General features: G+C 42.0%; 1 protein-coding gene across 2 annotated transcripts in view; it reads left to right on the top strand.

Moving 5' to 3' along the window:
• Window positions 1-17980, top strand: part of STAT1 (signal transducer and activator of transcription 1) — a 42805-nt gene that overhangs the window by 16139 nt on the left and 8686 nt on the right. For both annotated transcript variants that reach the window (XM_070731953.1, XM_070731952.1), the window contains exons 11-20: window positions 123-182; window positions 2028-2057; window positions 2148-2238; window positions 4750-4788; window positions 5850-5933; window positions 9316-9414; window positions 11001-11136; window positions 13100-13149; window positions 14409-14503; window positions 15428-15567. In XM_070731953.1, the coding sequence (XP_070588054.1) occupies window positions 123-182; window positions 2028-2057; window positions 2148-2238; window positions 4750-4788; window positions 5850-5933; window positions 9316-9414; window positions 11001-11136; window positions 13100-13149; window positions 14409-14503; window positions 15428-15567 (824 nt within the window). The remainder of the gene's footprint in view (window positions 1-122; window positions 183-2027; window positions 2058-2147; window positions 2239-4749; window positions 4789-5849; window positions 5934-9315; window positions 9415-11000; window positions 11137-13099; window positions 13150-14408; window positions 14504-15427; window positions 15568-17980) is intronic.

Genomic DNA, 17980 nt, shown 5'->3' with positions numbered 1-17980 from the left:
AAGAACCAAAGAATTTTCTGTTACAAAGATCCAAATTAGACCTTATGCTGATGCATCTTCAGGAAGATAATCAAGACAGATTTTTTTTTAATTCTTACCTTTGTGTTGCCTTGAACTTCCAGATTGCTGGTGAAGCTTCAAGAGCTGAATTACAAATTGAAAGTGCAAGTTCAGTTTGATAAGTAAGTAATCCATTATCACCATTCAGGTGAATGATCCCTGCTCTAGATTTCCACATTTTCCAAACTTAGACAATATACTCTGTTGCAATCTCTGTCTGGCAGGCAGAGAACTCCCATGATTTCCATTTCTCATAGTTGTACAGTTCTTATTTAGTTATAGTATCTAAAACTTCTGAGTATGTATTTTTTGGAGTATAAGACGCACATGTGTGTGTGTGTGTGTGTGTGTGTGTGTATGTATGTATGCATGTGTGTGTGTGTGTGTATATATATATATATGTCACATGTTTAAGCTGAATTTGAAAATTAAGGGAGACTAGGATAGATCTATTTCGGCCTTATTTTGGCCTCATCAGCTAGCCATACCCACTGGGACTTGAACCTGCAACCTTTGCCTTGTAAGGCAGAGAATTATCCTCTAGGCTACAGTATCCAATCCCTTCAGCTCTGTACCAGGGAAGGGTTACATTTTGTGTCGAGTCACCCTGGTATATTGAAGGAACATCATATATATTGGGGAGGAAAATAGGGGGGGGGGGTAAATCTGCCTACCAGGTATTAATCTGGCTAACGTCTGGTCAGCTTCAGCATATTATTTTATCCCCTGATTTGGGCTGGAAAAAACCTTCATAGACAGTAGCAATAAAAAGAAGCTTGCAAAGATTTAGGTCTGGAAAATAAAAAAGCCGGGAAGGTTATTGGCATCTCCTTAGAGCTGGAAAAAACATTCTTTGGAGCTATTAGCAATGGAAAAGCCTACAAGCTGGGAAGATCATTAGCGCCTCATTAGGGCTGAAAAAAAAACTTCAAAAAAGCTACAATCAGAGTTTAAGACACACCCAAATTTTCAGCCTCTTTGGGTGGAAGGGGAGTTGTGTCTTATACTCCAAAAAATACGTTACCTGCTTTTACTGATTACTCATCAAGGTTAAATACTGTCAATTTATTTTTAAGAGAATGTTAAAAAAAAATATTGATTGCAAGGATTTGTAGTGAGCTTGAGATGATCCAGTACAGAGTTCCCTAACCTTTCTGGGTTGGCGACCTGGGAGTGAGGGAAAGGAGGGGATGCTTTTGTGAAAGGGATAGGTGCCTTTGTGGACATGCAAGTGCCTGCAATGTTCGTGATGAGGCTCCTGCGAGTTGGGCCACAAACACTCAAAATGAGGCTTGCACAAATAGAACCCTGAATGTCCATGATGAGACTCACATGAGTGGTACTGTGAACACAGAGTCCAAAAGGAGTTGTGCAGCATATAATAGAATTATTTTTGGAGAATGTTGAAGTATAATTATGAAATCTTATAAAGCGGGAGATGGCAGAGGACAGGAAGACCTGGAGGAATGTCCATGGGGTCTCGATGGGTCGGACACAACTTCACAACTAACAACAAACAAATAGAACGGGTATCCTTGAGGGCTGCATCAGAGTTGTGTTTGACGTTAGGGGCATGGCCAGCTCGACATCACTTGTGTAGGGAGTGCCTATGGTGGCCTGAATGCTCTGCCACCAAAAATGGATTACTGAGTATCGTTTCTGGCTGCGATGGCCTCCCGCAACCCTCTGTCAGCAAAAATTGAGCTTGGGAAGGCCGCCTGCACCCTTCACAAGCTCCATTTTTGGCCTCGACAGCATGATGCAACATCTGCTAGTGAAAACAGTTCGGGAGAGCCACTCGCCGTCCTCCCAAGCTCCATTTTCACTGGCAGAGGCCAGTCCTTTGCTGTTTTCAAGGCCTAAGCACCCCGTGGGCTAGATCTGGTCCCGAGGCCTTAAGTTTGACACTCCTGCTATGGAATAATGTTTGCCTTATCACTTCATAAACTGACTTTTTTCTTTTGCAGAGACGTCAATGAGAAAGTCACAGTGAAAGGGTACGTTCAATCAATTTTTGCCTGTTCTTGCATTTTTTGTTAAACAACAAATAGACTTATGTCATATGTTTTTACTTGTCTCGTTTAAAGATTTAGAAAATTCAACATCTTGGGAACGAATACCAAAGTATTGAACATGGAAGAGTCAAATGGGAGCCTATCAGCAGAATTTAGACACCTGGTGAGGTATTTGTGGTATCTGTGTGATTATTTGATATGCTTTTTTGTTGTTTTCTCTTCTTGCTAATTATAATTTTGCACTTAATGTTGCTTTTTCATAGAGCTATTTATAACTTTTGAAGCCTTTCCCAATCTTGTGGACTCTGAATAGCACTGAGCAGAGTAATAGTACAAATGTAGAGAGTAACTGCAACAAGAAATAAAAACCATAATAAGAAAAATAATAACCTACCATGAACTCAACTCAATAGTCAACTCCAATTGAAAGCACTTTATCCTAGTGATCCCTGGCTGAGACAAGGATGCCAGTTTATGCTACAAATAGTTTCTGACCATTCTCTTCATTCATGAGGGAGAAGTTCATGATTTAAGAGCTTGGCTCTAAAGTATGAACTATTTTGTGTAGACTTTGAATAGGGGTGGCAGTTCATCTTTCTTTGAATGGACTCAGGGATTCTTTCAAGTAGCCATTTGGCCATTTTGTCATTCTATCTTTTGTCTTGCTTTAGTTTTAGTACTTTTTACCATTTGGCAGAATTAGACCCCGAGCGACTATTTGCAATGGAAACCAGCTTCCTTGAACAGAGATCTAATAATGGGAAATAATTTGGTTCAGAATTCATTGCTGTTGAGTCATATCCATATTATAATGAGTAGTAGTAGTAATATCATTTACTTGAGATGTTTTACTTCCCAGAAGCAGGTAGGAGGAGCTGCTGGCTGTGAATAGGGGAGACTGACAGGAAGTACAAAGGACAAAGGTAGTGGCCTGCGTGCCATTAGGCGTGCAAATCATATAGCTATAATCCAATAATAGCAATAATAGTGCGCTTGAGATTGTGATTTTATTTTATTTCAAAATGACCAGCTTAGTTCATTGTAATACTTGTTTTGAAGCTGTCTTTCGTAGTACTCTTTTTAAATTTGGATACTGTCTTTTTTGTAAACAAATTACTGGTCTACATGGAGAGATTACCTAACTATAATCTCTAATCTGTGCAGTCCAAGCAGAAAATAGGTGTCCAGTTCAGCCATTCCACTCGATTGAGCTGCCACGCTATCAACCCCCCCTACCATAAAGACCCTGAAGGAGAAAGGCAGTATAGGCAACTGTGGGTTCTGGCAGGGTGAGAGCTGCATACCATAAACACAAACCTTTTCTGTGTCTCAGCATAACAGATATCATAATAGATATAGTGCCCTTGCTGACCTTAATATGAAAGCTAAAATGACAGATCAAGGTAGTTGTGATAATGATAACTCAAATAGGCAGGGGATTGTGGTCTGAGATGAAGAACTTACTTCGGAAAGGAAAAAGTGTGAATCAGGTGTTACACATCAGTCACACAAGAAGAGCAAGGTGTTCAAAAGAGATGCCACCTTCTGGTTGGTGATTCATTTGTAGAGGATGTAAATTTAGGAAAGGATTTGGAGGTTTTGAAAGAGGTTAGGTATTTGTCAGGTGTTATTGCCAGCAGAGATGATGCGTATTCCTAAGATAGTCAAGATCGCCAATAAGGACTGTGATGTTGATGCTGTCATATATCTTGATACAGATGATCTGTCTCAAAAAAGATGTACTTTCTGTGCAGAATGATTTTCCAGAGCTTGGGGTATGAACTTAGTAGGATAGGTTATAGGCTTATCTTTTCAGAGATTTTACCAGTAACAAAAAGGAAAAGGCCAACGTGTAGCAGTGTTTAATGTGTGGTTAAAAGAGTGGTATAAAAGGGAAGGCTTTGGTTTTATTAGTTATTGTGTCTGCAGCCTGGTCCAATGAAAAACTTACAAAAGAGATGGTTTGCATCCATCAAAGAAAGGATCTAAGTTACTTGGCATTAAATTCCCAGATTTTCTGGATAAACATTTAAACTGAACAGTGTGGACAGAGAATTAATTGATACAGAACATTTCTGTCCCCAGGAATGTAAAATGAATAGGGTTATTGGTGCATGTAACATACATGTTTGCGTGAGTAAGATTATCAACCTTGCTGTCAAGCAAAACCAAGAATTAGAATCCATGCAACATCTCATCTTTCAGGAGACAGGGTTTAATCCATAACCAGGGCCTCCAGGCTTGAACGCATTAATTCTTTGAGATGAAGTACAATCTTTTTGAAAAGAATCTGATTTATTAATATTATCTGCCAGTTCAAATAGTTATTGTATTACTGTCAAGATACTTCCCATTCTTCTTTCTGCAGTTTAAAAGTTTGAAAATCAAAATCTCCATGATACACTTCTATAATACCAGTAATCAATAGGATCATCTGCATTTCAATTTTCTATTAGAAGCTTCTTAGTGAATCTCATCCTGGCGGGTTTATAAGGAAATTGTTAAAAGTTGCCTATAGTTGGGATGGTTTTATGTGGGATACTCTTAAAGGAAGAAATGGAGCCATAATACATAGAAGATAGTGAAAGGGGTTACATTGAGCAAGAAAAGTTTGAACCATTCATCTAAAAATGTTGATAGGTGTACGATCTAATAAAATTCTCTTCTTTTGTAGCAATTAAAAGAACAAAAGAATGTTTCAAGATCTAATGAAGTAAGTAAAATATGCCTTAATACTTCAGTGAATCTCTATAGCCTATTTAAAAACTCTTAAATCAGAATTCTGTGTTTTAGACTTCCACGCTGCAGAAAGAAAAGCCAATAATTGCATCACTAATTGTGTAATAGCAACAGGTTCACTGGTTCTTGTTTTTCAGCTTGTCACATAGAACAGGGGTCTCCAAATCGGCAACTCTTAAGACTTGCAGACTTCAACTTCCAATTTTAACTCCCAATTTCTCAGCCATACCAGCTAGAGAATTCTGAGAGACCTGAAGTCCACAAGTCTTAAAGTTGCCAAGTTTGGAAACCCCAAATAAGGATTTAAGCTATCTGTTTTGAACCTGCACATAGGTTAGATCAGGAGCGATCAGCGATGAGGTTTGTAGAAATCCTGAGGTCCGTCTCAGGAAAGAGATGCAAAATTTTAGTATGCCAGATGGCATAGAGTGAAATTGATACAGGTAGAATTCTCATCTGAATTAGGCAAACTCAAAGTTTTATGTATAGAACCAATTTGGAATTGAGATTCCTTTTTATCCATTTAAAAAGTCAATCAAATTTCTTAAATGGGACCTTGCATTAGTATCAAACTATTCACACTTTTAGGAACAAGGTGGTTCTTTCTCACTTTTTTGATGTATTGGTACCCAATACATCAAATGAAAGGAACTTTCCTGTAATGACTCCATATCTAATAAATTTTAACAAAGTAACTGATTAATGGCCTTGTTATTTGAAATTGATTTGTTGCTATCAGAGCTGGCACTTCAAGAAAGTCCTAAAAGTCAATTTATTAGTCCAGGTTCCATCTTAATAAGTCCCATTCTTCTTTCTAAAGTTCCAGATTATAACTGTTGCTTTAATAGTTTAGAAGAGGTTGTTTAATTTTTGTAATTAATTTAATTTGGGATTGTATTTTTATAGTTCAACTATTTTAGAGATAAGCTATTTTAGAGATATGCTGAAATATTTGAAAGAATAAAATAGAAGGCTCTCAAGTAGCTAAAGTTAGTTAAATACATTAAACTAAATTTCCTCTCTTATTTTTTTAAGGGTCCTCTCATTGTAACTGAAGAACTCCATTCACTCTGCTTTGAGACAACATTGGAACAGAACGGCCTTGTAATTGAATTGGAAGTAAGTAGATTAAAAAATTAAAGGCATGGGGTAGCATATCAATAACTTCATTTCAGAAGAAGTAGGTAATCTTTTGGTGGCCAAGGGCTACATTTAACATTTGAAGGAAGATCGAAGATCACAAAATAAGGATGGTCATTTCATGTGCACGTGACACATTTCCAATATAATTATTTTAGGATTATTACACCGTTTATTAGTATCTCAGCTCAAAATACCAGGAAGCTGTGCTACTAATTTTCCGCAGTCAAAAAGAATCAAAAAGTTTTCACTAACAATCAAAACTGTTAATCAAAAAAAGAGTTTCCAAGGGCTTGCAATGTGCAAGCTTTAGGTCCATAGGTTTGTTCAATTTGTATAGTTGCCCATCTCACATTTTGTCTGTGGGCAGCTCATACAGTAAAAACGCAAACAAATTATTTTTAGTTTAAAAAAACTAATTAAAATTGTCACCTTTCTCAACTCTCATCTTTCCTACAGCCTTCTATTAGTATATTATAATTTATCAATTGCTTGCATCTTATGATTGAATCTTAACTAATTATGATCCATGACTTATCGCTTGGTTATTTGTATGAACCAGAGACAAATTCCTTGTATGTTCAATCACACTAGGCGAGTAAAGAATTCTATTCTAAAAACCATTAAAACATAACCTCATCTGCCTGCGAGGGCAATCCATCTTAAAAATTTCATGGTCAGCATTATACTTCCAGATCCCCAGGCACTATATCAAGCCTACCATCAGCACCTTCCAAAAACCAATGTAACCTGAGAGGGCGAGTGCCATAGCAGGAAAGGCCACCCTTCTAGATCTGCAGTGTCCAATAATATTCCTTATCAGACATGACCCATAACATGCCTCTTCTGTTAGACTCGATGGAAGATGTAAATGTAACTGTAACTGAGCAGATGTGGACATCATCTGACTTGGCCGCATGCCGTGTAGAGCTTTATAGGTCATTACCAAACAAGCCTCTCCACAAAGATAGTCTAAAAACTTTTCTTCTTTTCCCCCTTGATGTTGCTGGGAATTACCCATTGAATATTCATGGTTAAAAAGCCCCATGTACCATTAGATGCAATATTTTGGAGATTGTTTTATTACAGGAAGTGATGGTGTGCATGTCAGTGTTACCATATAAATGGCAGGAGAACTTATTGTGTCAAATGTCTTAATGTAAATAGTGCCAATTAAGGATCATGTTCGTGAGATGATGTCATCATACCCCAAAAAGCAATTGGATGGTACTCTTTGTTCACTTAGTTGCTTTCCTCCATTGTCCATTTCACTGAATTGATAAATGAAAACTGAAGTGATAGTGGCTGTAATCATTGCTTCTCCAATGCACAGTCCTTGTTGCTGTATCCTATGATGCTGATGAAAGTCTTAGAATTAAGGAAAGGTTGGTGTGTGGTGATTTAGGAAAAATGATCCTCAGTGATTAAAGCAGCCTTACATCTAAAATCAGATTTTCCTTCCCTGGCTTACTGTATTGATTGGGGTAGGATGTTCTAGAGCTAAACCCCAAACCTCTGTTTCTATTTTTGGAGCTAGACTAAAGGTATTCAATCTACCTTCTAATTAGTTTTCATTATTTCATTACCCTATTCTTTGCAGCTGTTGCTCAGATCTTTCGATGTGTGTTTTGTTTAAGTCCTGAATCGCTCTAATGATGAAATGACACTGTTGTATATTGTGAAGTTAACAGTCTTATGTCAAACTTATGCCATTCAGTTCTTTTGGTTTTAGAGCAGGGGTGTCAAACTCAAGGCTCGTGGGCCGGATTCGGCCATCCGGCTGCTTAGATCTGGCTAACGGGAAGCCCCTGGAAACAGCAAAGGACTGGTCCATGGTGCCTCTGCGAGGGAAAAAGGAGCTTCGGTGAGCCACATGCAGCATCTCCGGGCTCCATTTTCGGCCACAATGACCTCCTGCAGACCTCTGCCAGCAAAAACAGAGCTTGGGGCTGCGCGCAGTTCCCCCTGAGCTACATTTTCACTGGCAGAGAACTGCAAGAGGCTGTTGTGGCCAAAAACAGAGCCCGGATGCCCTTCCTGGCCATGCCCCAGCTACACCGACCCAGCCCCCCCTCCGAGGTCAAACACAACCCTGATGCAGCCCTCAATGAAATTGAGTTTGACACCTCTGGTTTAGAGCCATAACTCATATCTTCTCTGCATGTCAGAGGCAGATAGAATTAAAAGCCTAATACTTAGAGAAGACTGGATTGAAGTTTTGGCTGAATTCATAGTTTACACCAGCGTTTCCCAACCGGTGTGCCGTGGCACACTAGTGTGCCGCGAGACACAGCCAGGTGTGCCGCCAAGCTCCTAGGGAAAAAGAGCTTAAGGAGAGCCCTGCCCAGCTGGAGATTCCTTGGCAGCACCAGGTAGAAGCCGGCAATGCAGCACCCTTTTCCAGTGCCGCGCAAGGAGCTGGGTGTTGGAGTTTGGGGTGGGGAGCAATGAAAGTGCGGAGGCCGGCGCCGCGGCTGCCCCCACCCCCCAGTGCCTCCGTTCCCCTCGCGCCCCTGGCTTCTCGCCGCTGACGCCCGCCCGCCCTCCCGCTCGATCTGCCCCTTTCTCCAGCTCCTCCGGCGAGCGCTCAGAGAAAACCTTCTCACAGCGGAGGTCGGAGAAGGTTCTTTGGAACATTGGGGGTGCGTGCGCGCGCGCGCCCTATCCCCCAGCCAGCCTACCCGGAAAAGCTTTGCCGGCCTCCGCAGAGAAGGAAGAGAGAGAACAAGAGAGAGAAAGAAAGGAAGAGAGAGAAAGAGATAGCAAGAGAGACAGAATGAGAGAGAGAGAGAAAGAGAAAGAAAGAAAGAGACAGCAAGAGGGGGGAAGGAGGGAGAGAGAAAGAGAGCCAAAGAGAGAGGAAGGAAGGAAGGAAGAGAGAAAGAAAGAGATAGCAAGAGAGACAGAATGAGAGAGAGAAAGAAAGGAAAGAAAGAAAGAAAGAAAGACAGCAAGAGGGGGGAAGGAGGGAGAGAGAAAGCATAAGAGAGAGGAAGGAAGGGAGAAAGAAAGGGATGGAGAGAGAGAGAAAGAGGGAGGGAGAGAAAGAGGGAGGGAGAGAGAAATAGAGCGAAAGGGAGAAAGAGAGATTTTTTTTGTCCAAACTTTTTTGCGCCCCCCCCCTCAGTGTTCCCCAGGATTTTGAAAATGTGAATAATGTGCCGCGGCTCAAAAAAGGATGGGAAACACTGGTTTACACATACGGATTATAAAGTGGTATTGCATTCCTATCTTATTCAAAGCTATTTAAAAAGCCATGACCATGTGATATGTGAACGTAGCATCATTAATTCTGCCTTTAGGTGGAATTCGCCATTTATGAATATTTGCTTAATTTGTCTGTGCAATTTTCCGTTTCCAGACCACTTCCCTTCCAATTGTTGTGATCTCAAACGTCAGCCAATTACCAAGTGGATGGGCTTCCATTTTATGGTACAATATGCTGACGAATGAACCCAAGGTAACTTAACAAGGACTTTTTCTAAGATTGAAATTGCTAAGAATCCCTGCATTCAGATTGGCTCCCTTTAAAGCCTCCATCATAAAATGCTTTTACGAGGAACTTAGTCTTGTTGAACTTAACGATATTTATGACATTGCATTGAAAAGCATTTTATATCATAAAAATGCTTTAATATTTGGTAGTTTCTAATCAGATCTTATAGATGCACTTCTGCTATGGTTGCTTTTTTTCTATTCACCAAAATAAATCCAACTTATTGTATTCATTTGTTTATTACAAAATTGATGTTTATATGGCTTTTTGAGGAGATATTGAAAAAAGTGTTGATTTATAATTATACAGGTAAAAATGGTTGTTTTCTGGAGGAGGGGAGATAACATGCCTATTCCTATCAAATCATTATATTTTCAAAATTTGGAATGTTCCAAAATATTCTAGTTTTTGGGGGAAAAGAGCTAACAAAAATATTCTGGTTTTCCATTTGAGGGGGTAATGAAAATTAATACAGGAACCTTCAAATCTTTGATACTGCTTAATAAGAATGGCGTTTTCTGATTTTGCAATTGCATATAAGGAATTTTAGAAATTTCTGCTGATTCCCCCCCCCCCCCCCTTACAAATACAAACTCAGTCTGATTACTGAGTTTAGTGGCTGGTTTTAAGCTTGTTAATACTGCTTGTTTGGGCATCATGGGTTGATTTAGACCAGCGGTCTTCACCCAATCTTTCCAGCTCTGTAGACCAGTGGTGTGTGGGGAGAGGTGATGGTTCTACACAAGTGGTGGGCATCCTCACAGGTGGCACAAATGGAGCTTTGTGCATTTGCCAACTTGCCCACCCCTTACATGGCCCACTTCTAGGCCACAGCTCAGAGGTTGGGGATCCCCGAGTCGCCCCGAGTCTACGGAGAGGGATGGCATACAAATCTAATAAATAATAAGAATAATAATCCCTGGTTTAGATTTATTGAGTGGCCAACATACTTAGTTTTTTATGCAATCCTAGATATTTCTTTTGCCAAGTTAACAATGCTCCTTATAATGTCCGAGTGCCTGCATTTTGAGTGGCAAAGCTTCCAACTTAAACATCACATCACAGCCAGTTGCAAGCACCACTGTGTCATAGTTAGAGTGCCCTTCACTTGTGTGTTGTTTATTTATTCAAAGCTCATTGAGTGACCTTCAGGTTGTCCCCATTTATTTTTTATTCCTTTATTCCAGCTTATTCTTCATTGAGATCTGATCAGTTCAAAGTCATTGCTTTAAAACTTATCAGAAATATAAACCCTATTGGCGTCTGCTAAAGGCGCCGTATTTAAGTGGGTAATGTCTTTCCAAAAGACATTCCTAAAAAATAGCTTCTGGAGGCATATGGGTAAGTAGGTAGGATAGGTCCTCCTTGGGCTCAGACACAGCTACCAAAAAAGGCCGTTTCCTTGCCCAGTTATGAAGCTTAGTAGATAGACAGTCTGTCAACTGTATCATCTCACAGAAATACAGCAAAGTGGAGATGTCATCTGAGCCTCCTTGAAAGAAAGATGGGGGATATTTGCTCTACATAATCCTAATCTGCTTCCATTTTAGAATTTGTCCTTCTTCCTTAGTCCAACATGTGCAAGATGGTCGCAGCTTTCTGAAGTTCTGAGCTGGCAGTTTTCTTCTGTCACAAAAAGGGGACTGAGTACAGATCAGCTGGAAATGATCGGGGAGAAGTTGCTTCGTAAGTGGCATTATAAATTCTCTGGAGGGTGAAAACTGGAAGGACTCAAATCGTCATTTCCAGAAGCCCTCTGAATCTGTTCTATCTATCTATCTGTCTGTAAATTAAGATTCCTTCTCCCCCTAGGCCTTTACAATTGTATGTATGGTATGTTTGTATCTATGTTTGGTTTTTTATATTAAGGGGTTTTTTAATTCGCTTTTAGTATGTGATTATTACTGTATATTGTTTATGATTGCTGTTAGCCGCCCCGAGTTTTTGGAGAGGGGCGGCATATAAATCCAATAAAACTAAACTAAACTAATTCTACCTCTATGCCACCCAATCCAGAAGGACTCAGGGCGGCTTACAATAACAAAAAAAGATACAAAAACAATAAAAAATAATGTCAAATATAGAAGTGTAAAACTATATAACCCCAGTTAAAAACCCACAATTCAACTATCCAATCAACACACATACATACTTCACATTGCCTCTGGTTTTAGAGTTAGTGCTTAATTGTTCCTGCCGCCACCACTTATCTTTCATTAAGCCTCTCATCTTTTATCCATTTTTGAGTGATTAAAAGATCAAAATGCAAAAGATGAAAATAATTTCATTAGTGGAACCTCTTGGCTGTATACCATAGAGCAGGGGTGTCAAACTCAAGGCCACAGACCAAATCTAGGCCACAGGTACTTATATCTGGCCTGTGGGCCACCCTGGAAACAGTGAAGGATCAGCCCATGTTACATCTGCCAGCAAAAATGGAGCTCAGGAGGGCCATGCACAGCCTTCCTGAGCGCCATTTTCAGCTGTGATGGTCTCCTGCAATCCTCTGCCAGCAAAAACGGAGCTAGGGAGGGCTGCATGCAGCATAGTGCTGGGGCCACCACCCAACACGAGTGACTTTGGGCTGGCCACACCTACTCTGGTCACGGCCCCCCAAGATCAAACATAACCCTGATGCAGCCCTCAATGGAATTGAATTTTACCCCCCTGGCACAGAGGCATGGTGATGAAAGATTTTAGCTCTCCCTGGCTTCTTAATCATGTGGTTTTAATTTTATTTAATTTTGTTTGATGGAGAATGTAGACCTCACAACAGCCAAGGAAATGCTGAAGTAAAGATTTCAAATGTATGAAACGTAAATTTTAAAAAACAATTTTGCACATCCTTCAAAATCAATCATTGCACTAATAATTGATCAGGCATCTTGTAGGTTCTGAGTATGGGCTAGTCCAGCACATTTAAGCCCTTTGGGATTGAGTGGCATAGAAGTCTAATTAATTAATCAATCAATCAATCAATCAATCAATTAATTAATTAAGTTTACGTTTCTTAGATTTATAGGCCGCCCTTTTCCTCATGGACTCAGGGCAGTTTACAAGAATAAAATAGAGACAATTACAATAAATAGAAGTTAAAACATTGCAGATAATAAAAAATTCACAATACAACCATCAATCACTCTTCTTTCATACAATGACTGGAGCAACACTGTCACTCAGGGTTCCCAGGTCTGCCAGCACAGGTGTGTCTTTAGCGCCTTCCAAAAGGCAAGGAGAGTGGGGGCGGTGTGGATCTCTTGGGGGGGGGGGTGGAGTTGGTTCCAGAAGGTCAGGGAGAAGGCTCTCCCCTGCAGACCCACCGGCAGACATGGTTTGGCTGATGGGGCTTGGAGGAGGCTGACTCTGTGCAACCTAAACAGTCCCAGGGATGTATGAGGCAGAAGGTGGTCCTGTAAATAATCTGGTCCAATGCCAGATTATTTGGATGGGAACAAGTTGAGGAAAGCGGTCCCTAAGCTGCATGTTCTGAGGTCTATTTCCTCAGACCTTTTTTAGATGATGATACTTAAAATTCCAAACATAATTTTTGCATTGGATTCAATCTCAGGAATGCATTCTATTTTAGTACAGTATAAATTCATAAATGTCAGAAACCTGATAGAAATGTCTTGATTTTTTTTTCTTTTAGCAAATGGATGTACTCCAGATGGCTTTATTTCATGGGCAAGATTCTGCAAGGTATGAGTCGCTATTCCTTGGCTAATGTTATGGGGATCAATGTAACTTAACATAAAGCATTGCTTTATATTGGATTTTCTTCCTACTATAAAAGAGTACATCTGAATTATTCTTGGTTCTGGCTGAATCATGCCTGTGGTAACAACAAAAGTGTTGTTTTTGAATAGTTTGGACCATTTACATTCCATCAGTGTAGATATGATGATAGGCTGTTCCAGTATATGTACAATGCAGTAGTCTCTATGATGAACTTTCCTTTAGGCTTCATATGATGTACAGTGGTACCTCGGTACTCGACCACAATTCGTTCCAGAAGTGTGGTCGAGAACCGATTTGGTCGAGTACCGAATTTATTTATCCCATAGGAAATAATGGAAATGGATTTAATTGGTTCCCAGCCCCTGTTAACTCGCTGGGAACCAATTAAATCTATTTTCTTTATTTCCAATAGGATAAATAAATTCGCTACTCCAAGCTGCAGGAAAGGTGGGGGCTGCTGCAATCCCGGCAGCTTTGGGGGGCTCTTTTCCTCATTGCTTCCTTTTATTACCTGTAAGCAGCTTCAAAAACTTTCTCCTTTCCTGTGGCTGCAACAGCGGTGGCTTCCCTTCCAGTAGCAAGAGCGCCGGGAAGTCACGTAATGAAGGGAAGCTGCTGGAGCGGCAGCAACTGCTGAGATGGCTCCGTCGGCTTCCCTTCATCACGTGACGTTCCCGGCGCTGTTGCTACTGGAAGGGAAGCCGCCGCTGTTGCAGCCACAGGGAAGGAGAAAGTTTTTGAAGCTGCTTACAGGTAATAAGAGGAAGCAATGAGGAAAAGAGCCCCCAGAAGCTGCCAAGATTGCAGCAGCCCCCACCCTTCCTGCAGCTTGGAGCTCTTAGAGAGCTCCTCAGACCCCTGAAGCTGCCGGGATTACATTTCAGATAATGAACGAAATTTTCTCTGGCTGTTCGGTATCTGAATTTTTGTTCAGATACTGAAGCAAATTTTTGCCGAAAATTTTGTTTGTTATCCGAAATGTACGAGAAAGGAAGCATTCGAGTACCGAGGTACCACTGTATATAGATCCACTTCATATGATGTATATAGATCCGCTTTTAGCTCCTAGATGCACTCTTGAGGGTTTTTTGTGTTTGTGTGTGTGGTGTGTGTGTGTTAAATCAGTGAAGCTGTTATCTTTTCAAGTAAAAAAGTCTACCAAAAACAACAGCAAGAAATGGGATCCTTACTCAGTAGCTTTTTGTCTTTCGTGATTTCAGGAAAACTTGAATGATAAAAACTTTTCCTTTTGGCTGTGGATTGAAGGGATTCTTGAACTGATTAGGAAACACTTGCTCTTCCTCTGGAACGACGGGTAAGCGTCTTTTGCTCAGGGCCTTTTACTTTCTTTTACTTTCGCAACAGGTTCGCATCGTGACATTTTGCGTGTGCGCATCTGCTTTGCACAACATGTTCCTTCGTGCAATTTGGCTTCCACTTATTTATTTATCCAACTCATTTATTGGACTTATATGCCCCCTTTCTTCAAGGACTCAGGATAACTTATGCTCAGTAGGTGGAAGGAGGAGGAGCGGATTGGCTATGCTTTGGGCAAATGAATAAAGTAGTTCCTTTGCTAGAAATCTCCTGACTTCCCTTTAATAACCAAAATCTTTCTGTCTACATGGAGAGAGGGCCTTTCTCATAGCTTTATAGAAAGGGTGTCGAGGAGCAGTGTTCCCTCTAATTTTTTTGGGCGGTGGGTGGAAAAGTATAGTGTCTGAGCGGCAGTCCCTTTGGGACTGGGCGGCACAGAAATAATAAATAAATAAATACTGTGTGTCTATAACAGTGAGCTCATAATAGGGCAACTCTATCAATATCAAAATGCCACTTAAATAGTTGAGCTAGTTTCAAACTAGATTTTGATTTTCTTTCTCTCTTCCTTACTCCCATTCTTTTTCTTTCTCTTTTCCTTCCTCTCTTTTTTCTATCTGTTTCTCTCTCTTCCTCTCTTCCTCTCTCTCTCCTTCCCTCTCACTCTTTCCCTCTCGGCTTCTGGGCAGGTTTGGAAAACTCTGAGTTGATGATGATTTTTAAGTGAGCGATTGCTCACTGCTCAGCTTAGAGGGAACTATGGCGAGGAGGCCTGCCACTGGGCTCATGAAGGTTAACACTCCTTGAATATTTAAGCTCCCGCTTCCTTCTTTCCGCAGAAAGTGACACAACGGTCCTAGTTCTGCGCTTACAAAGCAGGGGCCCTCCTTTGATATGAATCGCTTTCTTCCCCATGTTGCAGGCACATTATGGGCTTTGTCAGCAAGGAGCAAGAGCGCATCCTGCTTAAGGAAATGGAGACTGGGACGTTTCTTTTGAGGTTCAGCGAAAGTAGTCGAGACGGAGCGATCACTTTCACCTGGGTGGATGGGCCAGTAAATGGTAAGCAAAACCTGGAGGAAAGGCTTTGTGTTGTAACCAGCCTGCCAAATACCCTTTATGATTGGAGCCCTTGTGCTTTAGAAAGGGGATTCTGTATTCCAACTTGGAAAAATTCACAGTTTAACTGAGTTCAAATCTGGTTTCTCCCAGTAAGTTAAAAGGGTAAAAGTTCCCCTCACACATATATGGTCATGTGACCGACATGACTAAACGCCAAAGGTGCATGGGACTCCGTTACCTTCCCACCAAAGGTGGTCCCAGTTTTTCTACTTGCATTTTTTACGTGCTTTTGAACTGCTAGGTTGGCAGAAGCTGGGCCCCCTATGGAATAAGAACCTGGTTGCCTTTGTTTAATAAAAAAATCTCAAAACAGTATAGGGTAATGATAGCAAATCTTTTTTTCCTCAAGTGCTGAAAGCACACACATGCCAACACCCATAATTCAATGCTCCCCCTTGGTGCCTGGGAAGAGCAAAAACAGCCTCTCCCCCACCCCCGAAGCTCTTCAGAGGCCGGAAATGGCCTATTTCTTTACTTCCTGTGGGCCTGTTTTTTGCCTTCCACAGGCTTTTTTGAAGCCTGAGGAGGGCAAAAATGCCCTTCCAGAGCCTCCATGCAAGCCAAAAATGAGCTGGCTGCTGCGTACATGTGTGCTGGAGCTAAGCTAGGACAATGGCTTGAATGCTGGCGGATATGGCTCGTGCCATAGGTTTGCCATAACAGTATACTGGAATAATGCAGTAGTATTCTCTATCTGCTCAATGTTGATTAGATTTTCTTTCTATAAAATTGGAGATAACTACATTTGGTATATTTTCATCTTTCTCCCTCAATCTCTCTCTTATAAATTTTACTCATACATAAAAATCAATCAAATAAGTATTGAATGAGACCAGGGCCCCTGAGATCTGTAGAGTGACTGGCAGAGGCCATGACAGGAGTGCAACTTACTTACTTACTTACTTTGATTGATTGGTTGATTGATTTCATTTCTATGCCACCCTTCTCCTGGGACCCCTCCAACAATTCAGGCAGGAATTACTTTGTGGCAACAAGAAGGGCAGGAGCACTAAGAGAACCCAGCCTTGTTTTTCGACAAGGGTTAGGTGGACATTCAAATGCATTCAGACCAACAGTTTTACATGTCATCATGACAATTTCAGTTCCAGAAGCCCCTCAACAGAAGATTATGGATTCAGTTAAAAAAGAGTAGCAAGGACCACCTCAGAATACTTGCTGAAGGAAGAATAAAAATAAAACTGCCAAAACAAAAGCAGAAAATTTAAATCCCCAGAGCTACTTAATTAATTATATCATTTGAATGAAAACACTACTAGGTTCTGAGACTTCCCTAATAGAATATTGTATAGGAGAAATCTGTAACATTCCCAAATTAAATACAACTTTATTTAAAAAAATAAAACTCTGTTTAAATATTAACATGCAAATAATTCATTGCCCAAGGATATACAGTGATCCCCCGATCATTGCGAGGGTTCCGTTCCAGGACCCCTCGCAATGATCGGTTTTTCGCGAAGTAGCGCTGCGGAAGTAAAAACACCATCTGCGCATGTGCAGATGGTGTTTTTACTTCCGCCGCAGCAGCGAGGAGCCGAAGATTGGGGTTTCCCCACCGCCCACGCAAACTCCTCGCTGCCGCTCGCCCGCCCACGCCGTTCGCTCGCGCCGCTTCCCAGCTGAGTCCTGAAGCGAACTTCTGCGTTTGTCTTCGGGACTCAGTTGGGAAGCCGCGCGGCTGTTTTAAAACGTCGCCGCCGGCATGGGGGGCTTGCCAGCACCCCCCGGACCCCCAACCTGGGTTTGGGGGGCTGCTAGGAAGCCCCCCATGCCGGCGGCGACGTTTTAAAACAGCCGTGCGGCTTCCCAACTGAGTCCCGAAGACAAACGTCAAAGGCGAACTTCCGCGTTTGTCTTCGGGACTCATTGGGAAGCCGCGCGGCTGTTTTAAAACGTCGCCGCCGGCATGGGGGGCTTGCCAGCACCCCCCGGACCCCCAACCCGGGTTTGGGGGGCTGCTAGGAAGCCCCCCATGCAGGCGGCGACGTTTTAAAACAGCCGCGCGGCTTCCCAACTGAGTCCCGAAGACAAACGTCAAAGGCGAACTTCCCCGTTTGTCTTCGGGACTCATTGGGAAGCCGCGTGGCTGTTTTAAAACGTCACCGCCGGCATGGGGGGCTTGCCAGCACCCCCCCGAACCCGGGTGGCCGGGCGAGCAGCGAGCGAACGGCGGGTGGCCGGGCGAAGGGCGGGCAAGCGGCGGGCGAGCGGGTGCTGGGGGGAGCTTCTCGCCCTCCCGCTAGCAAGAGGGGGAGCGAACGGCGTGGGCGGGCGAAGGGCGGGCGAGCGGCGGGTGCGCGGGCAGGCAGGCGGCGGACAAGCCGTTCGCTCGCGC

This window comes from Erythrolamprus reginae, chromosome 1, assembly GCF_031021105.1.
Source record: "Erythrolamprus reginae isolate rEryReg1 chromosome 1, rEryReg1.hap1, whole genome shotgun sequence".
Taxonomy (NCBI): domain Eukaryota; kingdom Metazoa; phylum Chordata; class Lepidosauria; order Squamata; family Dipsadidae; genus Erythrolamprus; species Erythrolamprus reginae.
Note: the sequence above shows the minus strand (reverse complement) of the source record. Positions and strands in the feature narration are given on the sequence as shown.